The 13,091-nt window shown below is 43.1% G+C and overlaps 1 protein-coding gene across 3 annotated transcripts in view; it reads right to left on the bottom strand.

Annotated features, from left to right (window-relative positions):
• IQCG (IQ motif containing G) overlaps positions 1-12,441 on the bottom strand; it is a 38,145-nt gene extending 25,704 nt beyond the window's left edge. For 2 of the 3 annotated variants that reach the window (XM_045029144.1, XR_006581981.1), the window contains exons 1-2: positions 12,365-12,441; positions 2,501-2,648 (exon numbers count right to left, since the gene is read on the bottom strand). In XM_045029144.1, the coding sequence (XP_044885079.1) occupies positions 2,501-2,641 (141 nt within the window). In that variant the 5' untranslated portion in view covers positions 2,642-2,648; positions 12,365-12,441. The remainder of the gene's footprint in view (positions 1-2,500; positions 2,649-12,364) is intronic. The other variant, XM_045029146.1, reaches the window with a different exon arrangement.
• Between the last annotated feature and the right edge of the window lie 650 nt (positions 12,442-13,091).

Below are 13,091 nucleotides of genomic sequence, written 5' to 3'. Positions count from 1 at the left end.
CTCATTTAATTGCCACCAGCATCACCTAGAGCTTGTCTGCCTGCCTTATTTCCATAGCAATCACTGTGTGTTGTGCTGCCTTCTCAACAGAAGTGTAAGTGCTGGGTGAATGTGTTTGTTCCGCTGTTTTGTGTGGTGGAGGAAATACAACACAAATCAGGAGGGGAAATTCAGAATATTGGCCGCTCCCTTCGTAACAAGCTATATGGAAACATATTGGATATTTTAGGGCAGTCTAAGGTGTGAGTTGGAAAACAAAAGCTAGACATCCTCCACTGATGGAAATTATTATAGCTCCATTGAGTTAGGAGAGTTAACCAGCTGAGGATCTGCCCCAGATGTACTGCGTGTATGTGTCATTGTGTGAATAAGTATATACATTAAATACACTAAATGTATACAGACAGGTGCAAATGAAAAAACTACTTTAAATGAACAATATTAAAATAGCTTGAATTTCAATCTCTTAAATGACTGAACTTCAGAAAAACCTGAGCTTGGCAAAGAAACTGTTTTAATGTAATGTAGTATCTACAGGCACTTTAATAGGTACCTTAAAATCCCTAGGATAGGTCAATTACCAAAGGTTGGAGAGTTTGTAAATTGCATGAGATGCCTTTGTTCAGTCAGCTAGCAATTTATTTTTTGCGGCACAGTGTAGGAGGCAATTGCACTAAATTCAGCAAATGGAAACACTCCATTCCTCTGGGGGGGCACATGAAATGGGGCAGTGCGCCCTAGTCATTGAGAAAGTTAATGAATTATCAGCTGACACTGTGATTAATGTTATATAAAATGTCATAACTATGACTGACTTCTACAGCTCCAACAGCATGCTAAATGCTACGCAGAAGATAGGGTGCCTTGAAATGAAACTGACAATTTACAATTGAAAAATAGGGGATGGCATGCGGTGGCAAAATGACAGAGCAATGGAGTTAGCAGATAGCTGTTCTCTATATTGGGCATGACTTTCATTGACACTATCACAAACTGAACGTGTGTGTCAGGAGGAGAACACCCCCTAGAATCCTTAGGAATGTGTTTTCTCTGTGGGTGTTCAATGCTAATACATCAGAAGCTTTCCACATGCTAGTCAGTGAATGATAATTCATATCTGGGAGCAGGTGGAACTAGTCCATAGATCTCATTTCAGGGAAGGAGTGCCCTCTACTGTATGGCTTAAGCATTAGTCAGGCTCTGAATCCCGTACACACTTCAGATTCTGAGTATTCTCGGTCACTGTATAATAGACTTCTTGTTCTTGAAAACAGATAAGAGACAAAGGACTGGCACAAAATTAACTTTTACTTTACTCTTCCTCTTCCTTTCTCTGCTGATACTTTAGGCATGGTGAGTAGAATAAAATGAAGCAGCATTAGACCAGATAAGCCAAGTTCCAGTAGTTTATGCCACCCCAGTCATGATGCTTCAATTATTTCCAGTTCCTTACTCATAAGGAAAAGTTTGATAACTGCTCAGCCTGGAAATTGGCTGCTGCCTTAGGTAAAAGTTAAGATTCTTGAGGTGATAACAGAGATCAAACCTATTTGCCTCTCAAGATGGTTAGGCCCACTCCTGGGTCCTGTCACCTCATTTGCCACTCTACCATCACCTGCAACTGCTTCCTCTCCAAAAACATCTCCGCACTTCCAGTAGGCTGCCTCTAATACATGGAACACCCCTCCGAGCTGCCCTCTCCTTCAAATCTCCCCTCAAGACCCACTCATGCTGTGATGCCTAATATGAAATCAGCCAGGTAATGACTCTAGGCTGAGGTTAGTTGGTCTAGGTTGGTTAGTTATAGATTTAGGGTGGAATTTTCAAAAATGTTCAGTGTTGGCCCAACTCTGTTCCCCCTGAAGTCAATGGGAGTTTCATGAGTGACTTCTATGGGAGCAGAATTACACCAGTACTGAGTGTTTTTGAAAATCCTATTCTTATTTACTTTTTAAAAGGAGACTGCATATATGTATATACAACTTAGCTATGTTTGATCGTTTTCCTTTCCCTACTCCTTTGCATTTTGACTGTTATCTTAGACTGTAAGTTCTTCGGCAAAGGAATCATGTCTTTGTTTATGTTTGTGCAGTGCCTACTTGAATGGGACCCAAATCCTTATTAGGGCCTCTGGATTTAAGTATTTAATACTTATACTGCAATATAAGTATTAAAATCAGTCTCCAGCTGAACAGCAAGATGATGCATTTATAATAAGAATGGCCATACCGGGTCAGACCAAAGGTCCATCTAGCCCAGTATCCTGTCTTCTGACAGTGGCCAATGCCAGGTGCTTCACAGAGAATGAACAGAACAGGTAATCATCAAGTGATCCATTCCCTGTCGCCCGTTCCCAGCTTCTGGCAAACAGAATGTTCCTTCTCTCACGGGCTGTGGGGCACTTTACAATGAAAATATATCAACATTTATTTTTAAAAGGAGTCAAAAGAAGGAAAGACAGGGAGGAAAATAAAAGAATTTAAAAAACAGAGGCACCTACATTGCTGATGTCTGTCCTGCCCTCATAGGAAACTGGCATAATATATCCAAGAATAGCAAGCTGATCAAGACAGTCCTCCAGCACAGCACAGATTTGCACAGCTTCCAGAGGGGAGAATATTTCCATCTTTTTATTTGCCATGTTCTTGCTAAGAGGAACAAGCACAGCATGCAACAATGAGAGACAGCGTGGAGTTAGTAATAACAGTTTAAGTAACACTAGATACTGAAATAGCCTTACATCTGCAGCCTTTTATCTCTTTTCCAGTTTTTTTTATAACCTGTCCTGCACCCATTACCCCAGAAATCATGCTCCCCTAACGGCTGCATTTGAACATAGTGGGAGCCTTAACTCACATTAACAAAATAGTTTCACAGCCTCGCTCATCTTAGATATGTTTGGGCAGCCTGAATCCTAGGGAGCAATGCTCCAAATTGGGTCAAGTGGCCTGGCCCTTCCAGCTCAAATTGGAGCATCCAGTGCTGAGATTTGTAGACTCCCCATCCATATTGAAAATGAAGGTGCCTGCTAGCTATGTTGAACTCCATAGGCTGCACTTTTGCCAACTTATGCTTTAAACTGTTCCTCATGATTACCTTGAATATTTTTTGATCATCCCATTGGCCTCAATACGAGCTGTTGGGAGCTCAGCACTTTTTGAAAATCAGGCAAGAGCCTACGTAGGGACTGAGGAAATTAACCTTCGCCTCCTATTTTTTAAATCTTGAACAAGTTTATTTCAATTCAAATGGAAAAAGTATGTTTATATACAAATAAGCATTCCCATGCCACCTTTGCAAATCAAACACCATAGCATTAGACCACGCTGAAGCTAAATGGAAATTGACCAGTCTATTTTCTTTGTCCAAGCTGAGCAAAATGCATAAGTAAACATCATCATAAATAGTGGGAAAAGTATGTTAGAGTTTTTCAGTTTGTCATCTAAACTGTAACATAGTTAAAGACATTTTTATTGTACATACATGGGATTTTTAATCATACTATCCCCTTTAACAACAAAACTTAGAAGGAATGTGTCTTAGATTTAGCTTTTTGTAGCCTGTGGGTTTTTTAAAAGGCAAAATAATGTGCTGAGATCCTCATACAATTTAAACTATCAATTTGTGCAGGTTATTTTTAAAGAAAAAGGAACAAATGCCAGTCAAGATCTTATGCAATTTTTTAATTTTTGCTTAATAAGTTTCCAGAATTATTTGGTATTTGAATAGCAGCTTCTGGTCCATGTTACAACCCTCCTTCCCACCAAACAAAAAAAAACCCCACCACATGTGCACACACGCATGCACCCACACAAAAGAGATTGTGTTTGTACAGCAATCTAGCACAATAGGACCCTGATTCTGATTGGGCCTTCTGGGTATTACAGTAAAGTCTAATAATAGAAGTCTTCACTGGTCCTTATCTGTCTACTGTTGGACTTGGGCCATGTTTAAAATCTCTTGAACAAACACTTGAGGTCTGCAAAACATTACAGTCCCGGTCTGCAAGCACACTCTGGAAATGGATGAGATCCATGATTATCAGGGTTGAGGCACTGTTATGCTCTATGAATACTAAAGAGGTTTAGATTAAGCCATACTCTATATCGGCACTGGAGTTACAGTGAGTTACTTTCTTCAGCAACTTCCTGACTTGAAGAAACTGTAATCATTTAATATTAGAATGTGAAATTAGTTTCAAATAGGCTGAATTTGTTAGCTCAGGTCTACCAGGTTTCTAGCTTCACAAGAGGTGGGGTGCAGTAAAAGGACCCTCTATTTTTTAATTTGTCTGTTTCTTGACATTCTGTTTCATGGAGTATATTCCTTGAAAATATTAATCCTTTCCAGGAGGCTTAACTAGCCACTGATGGCAGCTTCAGTTTGACTCTATAGAACAGGGGTGGGCAAACTACGGCCCGGGGGCTGCATCCAGCCCTTCAAACATTTAAATCTGGTCCTCGCGTACTGGCCAGCGGACGAGCATCCGCCGAAATGCCACCGAAAATGGGCGGCATTTCGGTGATGACGCCGCTTGCTGCCGACAAGCAGTGTCATCCAGAGGCGTCGCCGCCGAAATGTCACCGAATTTCGGTGGCATTTTGGCAGATGCTCGCCCGCTGCCACGGTCCTTTGTCTGGCATCTGCCAGACGAAAAAGGTTGAGGACCACTGATCTAGTCCATCTCCCTGTATTGACACAGGACCAACTGTATCTAGACCATCCTTGACAGGTGTTTGTCCAACATGTTCTTAAAAATCTCCAATGATGGGGATTCCATGACCTTCCTTGGAAGCCTATTCCAGAGCTTAACTTCCTTTAGAGTTAGAAAGTTGTTCCTAATATCTAACCTAAATATCCTTGCTGCTCATTAAGCAGATTATTTCTTGTCTTATCTTCAGTGGACATGGAGAACAATTGATCACAGTTCTCTTTATAACAGCTCCTAACTTAGCTGAAGATTGTTATCAGGTCCCCCTTTGGTCATCTTTCCTTAAGGCTAAACATCCAGGTTTTTAAACCTTTCTGCATAGGTCAGGTTTTCTAAACTTTTAAGCATTTTTGTTGCTCTCCTCTGGCTCTCTCCAGTTTGTCCACATCTTTCCTAAAGTGTGGTGCCCAGAACTGGACATGCTGCTCTAGCTGAATCCTTACCAATGCCGAGAAGAGTGAAACAACAATTCTCTCTCATATCTTACCATGCTCCTGGTAATACACTTGTAGTAGGCGATACCCTTCTAGCACCCCCTTGGGGAGAGGGGTGGGCACTCACACCAGGGCACAGGCCTCCAGCTGTGCTGTTCAAGGCCCATTGCAGGGGAGAGGGGAGCTAAAGGAATCCAAACAAAAAGTCACTTTGCTTCCACAGCCCACAAAAACCAGAGTCCTAGGCCTTTGGGAAGTCAAAGAGAAGTACCAGCCCTTCTCCTTTCTGAGAGGACCTGGGAAGCCAACCCATTTCCCCTGTCAGTAACCCCTGCTGCCAGGAAGCTCTTACTTGCAGTCCTGCTCCTACAGAGTACCACCCTGCACTTTGTCTTTGTTACTGTTTTGACACAGCAGCCTCCTCATACGATGCTCTGGCTACCACCTTCTTCATTCATTTTTAGCCAAGTTTTGGTTTTTTAAATATCCTTCTACCGCAAGGCTTTTTTGCACTATTGCATTTCTCTGACACTCTCACTAGTCCCTGTAGGGAAAAATCTTTGATTCTGGGTTGACTCAATTTTTCATCCAGAAACCTTCCGTAGAATATTTTCCACAATGCCATAGAACAGTGGTCACCATCCCATAGATCGCGATCGACTGGTCAGTCGGTCGCGATCTCTAGCCACCAAAAGTCTGGCAGCGTAGCGGGGCTGAGGCAGGCTCCCTGCCTGCCCTGGCCATGTGCCGCTCCGGGAAGCGGCCAGCATGCTCCTGAGGACCTGAAGGGGTGGGGCAGTGGTCTCCATGCGCTGCTCCTGCCTGCAAGCACTGCCCCCGGAGCTCCTATTGCTGGGAACGGGGAACTGTGGTCAATGGGAGCTGCAGGGGTGGCACTTGAGCAGGGCCACCAAGAGCAGGTTTGGGCCCCGGTGGAAAAAAAAATTTCGCCTTCACCTCCCCGCCCCCAGCAAGGGCAGACTGGCCACACAGGGCCGATGAAGCCAGGCCCCAGGCCCCCTTCCGGACCGCCAGGCCCTGGTAATTTGTACCGGCTCCACCCGGCACCCTCTCGTCGGCCCTGTGCTTGAGTTGCAGGCAGGAGCAGCACATGGAGCCATGTGCCCCCCACCCTCAGGGGCTGCAGGAACATGCATGTTGGTCGCTTCCAGGTGTGGCGTGGGCCGGGGAAGCCAGGGAGCCTGCCTTAGCCCTGCTGTGCCACTGACTAGGAGTCACTTGAGATAAGTGCCACCCAGCAGGAGCCCCCACCCTAACCCCCAGCCCTAAGCCCCCTCCCAGAACCAGCACCCCATGCCCCCTCCTGTATCCCAACCCCCTGCCCCAGGCTCAGCCCAGAGCCCCATCTCACACTCCAAACTCCTCGGCCCCGGCCCAGAGCCTGCACCCCTTCCCGGGCCGAACCCCAACTCCCTGCCCCAACCCAGTGCAGGGGGGAGAGACTGAGTGACAGAGGGAGGGGGAGATGGAGTGAGCAGGGCGGGGCTTCGGGAAAGGGGCAGAGTAGATCCTGGGTTGCACTTAAATTCAAAAAGTGATCTTGTGTGTAAAAAGGTTGGAGACCACTGCCATAGAACATCACCAACAATTTCTTTGGCTTTGCACACATTACACAGCCCATCTTTCTTTCTTTTTAATACGGTTAACTTATTATTTAAGGCACAGGGACCTGTTAACCCTTTAAAAATGACTACTTCATTTTTTCTAACATGACTGTGGAGCATGGTATTATCTTCAATTCTTGAGCATACATCCTAAAACCTTAGTCCTTTTTTCCCCTCTTAGTCCATAGTTCTTGCCATTCCTTCGCATGCTCCTTTGTTACCCTACTTTTGAATTGTTGTCTATTTAAAGGTATCTTAATATCCATCTCCTCATTTTTTCCAGAGCTTGTTTTGCTGCTTTGTCAGCCCTCTCATGTCCAGATATTGTGATATATACCAGAATCCATGCTATTGTTACACAGATACCTGCTTGCATTAGTTCTGTAGTTAGGAACACTATTTCACTTATGTCATTTCGGCTTTTCCTATTCTGATTGTCATAATGGCAGACAGGTGCAAGTGCAGGTCAGTCGCACATCTTTTACCCAGGTTAGTGCCAACATTATCCCTAGTAGTTCACACATCAGTATAGTCACACAATTCGACGGTGTTTTAGGTTTCTGGATTCCAAAACTAGGAACACAGAAAGCTGTTCCCACTCTACTCGGGCTGTCATCTTCTGAGCTGTCTGTATAGACTTTGCAAAGCTGGTCCCATTTTTCATAAAGAAATTCAGAAATTTCATTGGTCATAATGAGTGGGTTTCTCCTTCCCTCATTTTTTCTTGCAGTTCCAAATCCACAAATGGGGAAACAGCTGTTCAGCTGCAGCGCGTCAGTGTAGCCACTTACTATAGAGACAGGAGAAGTTTTCCCATCACTGTAATAGTTAATCCACCTCCCCGAGAGGCTATAGCTAGGTCGACAGAAGAATTCTTCCGTCAACCTAGCGCTGTCGACACCAAGGGTTAGGTTGAGGTTTAACTACTTTGTGGATTTTTCACACCCCTGAGCAATGTAGCTGGGTCAACTTAACTTTTTAGTGTAGATCTGGCCTAAGAATTGTTTTTGAGACCGAACCTAAAGCTTGGCATCCATAGTCTAAAACTGATCTGATCAGTGCTCTGTACATCATAAATACCTTCTCATCTGCACCCCATTTGTTTCCAGCTACGCTTTTGAGTAAGTTCATCCTACTTTACACTTTTGTATGATATTGTCTGTGACTTGTACAAGCTAATTTATTACCAAACACTACTTCTAGGACCACAACCTTTTGAACTATCTGAATTTTTTCCATCACAAAGAAATAAGTTCCATACTTCCCTAATTTTCTTTCTGGTTAAAGGCATTCCCTTAATTTTTGTGAGTAAGATTTTAAATCCCCGATCATTTCCCCACTTAGAAATTCTCAGAGTATCTCATTTGTCTTTTCCTGTCTAATTTAAGTGAATTATGCTTAGTCTATATAGCACAGACATCTGCACACATTCTGGGAAGTCATTTATCATAAGGGAAAACAAAACAAGGCTGTAAATATTCTTTTGTGGAGTTCCATTTGTAAGCCTGTAGGTTTTTGATAAAGCTCTTCCCATTTTAACTAAAAAAGTCCCTTATCCACCAAACCATTTCCCCTTTTATTCCAATTTTGGATAGTTTATATAGGAGGTCTTCCCTTTATAGTATGCCATATTCTTATTCGATATCCAGGAAGACTGGTATCACAAAGTTCTTATGCTTTTTTGTTCTCTGGCCTTAGTCCTTATGCTTTTTTGACCTCTGTTTCTAGTCTCACAATATGGTCAACTCTGCATCTTCCTTTTCTGAAACCACTTTGTACCTCAGTTAGACAGTAATATCATTTTTCTCCAAGTAGTCCACTAGTCTTACATTTATACTTTTCCCCATGATTTTACCCCACATGGGATGTGCAAGCAATAGGTCTATAAGCAACAGGTCTTGTATGTACCTTGCCTAGTTTCCTAACTGGCATCACCAATGCTTGTTTCTGTTCTACTGTCAGCAGTCGTTTTCCCCATATATCATTATCCACCCTACACTGACCACGCATCTTCCTTTTTAAGAACCTGCCCATATATAGGCTTTGCAAGCCTCACAGATGTACTTGGTTGAAGCTGATTGTGCCCTAAGAAGCTCTTTAATTATTTCCTGATGAGAGTGGGGATCTGTCTCATCAACATCCCAGAATTATATTAACCTTTTTTGCAAGTGCAACACATTGTTGGCTCATATTCAACTAGTGATCCACTATAACCCACAGAGTCTTTTCTGCAGACCTACTGCCTAGCTAGTAATTTCCCATTTTGTATCTGTGCATTTGATATTTCCTTCCAAAGTGAAGTACTTTGCACTTGTCTTTACTGAATTTCACCTTGTTGGATTCAAACCATTCACCAGTTTGTCAAGGTAGTTTTAAATTCTAATCCTGTCCTCCAAATTACTTGCAACCCCTCACAGTTTGGTGTCATCTGCAGATTATATAAGCACACTCTCCACTCCATTATCCAAGTCATTAATGAAAACATTGATTAGTAAGAGACTTAGGGCTGACCCCTTTTGGACTCCACTAGATACGCCCTCCGAGTTTGACAGTGAACCATTGATTACGGCCTTTCAATCAGTTGTGCACTCACCTTATAGTAATTTCCTCTAGACCATATTCCTCTAGTATGCTTATGAGAATATCATGTGGGATGTGTCAACAGCCTTACTAAAATGAAGATCTGTCATGTCTACTGTTTACCCCCATCCACTAGGAAGGAACCCTATCCAAGAAGGAAATTAGGTTGGTTTGGCATTTGGCTATTATTTGTTATCCGGTTATTCTCTAGGTGCTTACAAATGGATTGTTTAATAATTTATTCCAGCATCTTTCCAGGTATCAAATGACTAATATATAATTCCCCAGGTCCTCTTTGTTCCCCTTTTTAAAGACAGGCACTATGTTTGCCCTTCTCCAGTCCTCTGGACCTCATCCATTCTCCAGGAGATCTTAAAGATAATCACTAACGGTTCCCAGATTGTTTCAGCTATGTTTCTTAAATGAACACTGTCAGAAGAAATCACATTTTAAAAAAATGTCTTTACCGCTGTTACTGATATGACCTAGATTGTTAAAACAAAGAATGTAAAAATACCTCCTACTTGTCACCATTAATTGTGTTTATTCTTTTCACTTAACTCTGACAGTGAAATTAGTCTAGTAAATAAAGTTAGTAAAAAAAAAAATAGAAACTAATAATCCAAGGAAGAAGGGGAAAATACAAGTCCCTCTGACTGAATTTTGCTTGTTATAAATGCCTTTGATAGTTTCCCTTTGGGGTAACATGCACTAGTACAATGTTGTGGCAGAGATATGTTTCAAATTAAAAACGTTTTATTCATAGACATTTTCTAAACACAACTGAAATTTTGGGTCTAAACTACATGAGACAAGTCCCTTTGCATCTGGTTTATATAAAGTATGCAATCACAAAGATGACAATATAGTTCAAAAGATTCTCTGTGAAAGAGCTGTGACAGATTATTATACCAGCACTTTTAAAAGAAGAATAAAATAGTTGAAGGTTCTTGTAGGAAAAACTGACTTATTTTGATACAAAGGTAGAATTTAATAACTTCACCTCCTCCCCATCAGCAATTTCTATCCAGGAGAGAATTAATTCAAGATATTAATGCCTTTTGAGAAAACTTAAAGCTGGAATGTAATGTTTCTCCTAATGTTGTCTTAGTTCCTCCTGTATGCTTCCTCTTATATCCATATACTCAGCAGATGCTGGTGCCAAGCCAGTAAGCTCTGCCAGGATTTATGTTCTATTATAGATGTAGAGGAAACCACTGTCTGGTGTACTGAGAAATATTACAAATAAGGAGCTCCTCTAGTTGAATTCTACTTTTAAAGCTATACACACAGAAAAGACAATCCTAGCATCAACACTAATTATTGTACTCAACCAAACTCCTTGATCAAATCTTAATTACAAGACAAGGTATGTGAAGAGACTCAGAGCTTCCCCCAAGATTGTGGGGTGATGAGCAAACTATCGTATGTTCTCCCTTCTGTCCTAAAGGGAAGGGAAATTGGAAATAATTTAAAAAACAGTATAGATCCCCTTTGGGGATTACCGCCCACACACTGCTAGCTGAGAGCCTTGCAGTCATGTCTTTCTCCATCCTGCCACCTGGTAGATTGAAACAGCTGCGGGGCGGGAAACTCAGGAAACACCTTGCATCACTCTGAAATGCCCCCTGTGGCCAATTAAGAAGTGATAATAATCATGGGTACCAGTGAGGAAATTCAAAGCAGAGGCTGCCACTTGACCCCTAACTCACTGTGTTTTGCCAGCACATTGGCAGAGTCAGACTGCTGAGTTCACATAGCAGCTGAGCCTTAAATAAGAAATGCCCTGGCTTTTATTGGACAATGGCTGTATAGAACCCTGACTAATGTGACAAATGTTAGAAAACAAGTTGCTGATTTTAAAAAATAAATATTGATATGTGGCTGGAGGGGATGAGAACCTAGTGGAATTGAGTGGCGAGAGCATGGAAGAGCCCCCTTTGCGGAAGCTACTACATAGAGTTTAGCCTGCACAGCATATGTGAAGACAGGACTTTGGGGACATCCACTCTCTGTGGCACCAACCTCCTTGGAACCTCTGAGATTTTTCAGGTAAGTTAAGTTTGTCAAGGCAGGGATCACATCCTTTGGCTGTACAGAGAGGAATCTAGCATGCTTTTTGGTGCTGTTAAAATAAGAATAATTAATATAAAGATTCCTTCAGCATTAACTTCCTTGCTCCATCTCCAATGTAGAATCCTGTGAAGGGAATCCAGGAGCAGCAGCTGACCCAGAGTTCAGTGGCTGTGAACTCTTATAGGAATCATATCATCAGGGCATGCTAGCATAGAGGCAAGCATTCTCAGCATAGCTGGACCTCACCACACTGGATCTTCTCCAGGATCCAATGGTTCTAGGGCTGAACCCATTGATGCTGACGAAATAAGAAGCATTTGGCAAAGGGAACATCACTGATTTTCATGTTCCCTATGTGGGAGCAGCTGTGAACACAATCAAACCTGGCAAATGTGCCTACATCATATTATCAGATGCCTGAAACAGTTCTTCCAGTGCTTTATTTAAAAATGTCATTAATAGTGCTAGATCTTGCAAGGTGCTGAGTGTGTTTAAGTACTTTACTGCATCAGGGCCAGATGGCACAGCACCTTCACAGATCGAACCCTCAGCCTTCAGGGGTGAGGGGACTATCCAAGTCGGTTAACATTTTCAAATCACGTGAGCTACTTGGGAGCCTAAATCACATTTTCAAAAGTGACTTCATCACTTAGGAGCCCAACTTTCAGCAAAAGTCACTTCTGAAAATGGAGTTTAGGCTGCTAAGTCACTTATGGCACTTTTCAGAAATTTACCCTAATTACCTACAATGGCATTAGCTGCATGGAGGAAATGACAGACATCAGAGACACGGCCTTGATTCCGGAAAGCAGTTAACACATACTTAAGTCCGTTCCTATTCAGGAAAACACTTAAGAATGTACTTTTGTCCTGATGAAGCCCAAATCCTCAATCCAGACCTAAATGAAAGATTAAAAGTAAATGTTAATGTTACTTACAATTACAGTAGCACTGAAGAAGCACCAGGGGCTGTCCCGGTGCATAGGAAGACAGTCTCTTCTCCAAAAAGCTCACTGCCTAAAAGAAGACCAAACACAGAGGAAAGTTTGTGGCTACAATACACAAGCAGAGTGATCAGCGTGATGGCTCGTGCACAGCTTGTTTGTTTGTATTACACCCCCAACTGCCCCTCACCCCAGCCATCGTTAGCTGCTTCTCTTTGCTGGGTTAAAGGCCCCTTTTAAAAAAAAAATACTAGTTGGGGTTTAATCCTCTGCCGTTGCCTGTTTGTCCATCGTAACCATGGCCTTCCTGTGGCTGGGATTGCTTCGGCTCCGCTGCACTTTGCCCCCTTTCTAGTTAATTCCATTGTGCCTGGTTTATTTACGTTTTTAACCCAGCCCCTATTTTCCAGGCTGTGTTTAGTGGTGGGGGCGCGAGTTTCCGGGCCCTTGTTGCACCTACCGTGACCTTGGCATGGGCAGCCCCTGGGTGGGGGAGAAACAACAGGAGGGGTCGGCTTGGCTGGTCTGAGCATCAGCTCTGCAGGCCTTTGTGCTCCCTGGGGCCAGGGGCAGCAGCCGGGCACCCAATGGGGCACCGCCTGCCCCCCGCAAGGGGCTTCGTCATGCTCCCGGTGGGTGGGCTGCCTGCTCCCTAGCTCCAGGGGCCCCACTGCCATCCACCCTGGGGGGCCTGCACTGGGATGCTCTCTCCCCTCCCCCC

The sequence above is a fragment of the Mauremys mutica genome, chromosome 9 (genome assembly GCF_020497125.1).
Source record: "Mauremys mutica isolate MM-2020 ecotype Southern chromosome 9, ASM2049712v1, whole genome shotgun sequence".
In the NCBI taxonomy this organism is placed as follows: domain Eukaryota; kingdom Metazoa; phylum Chordata; order Testudines; family Geoemydidae; genus Mauremys; species Mauremys mutica.
Note: the sequence above shows the minus strand (reverse complement) of the source record. Positions and strands in the feature narration are given on the sequence as shown.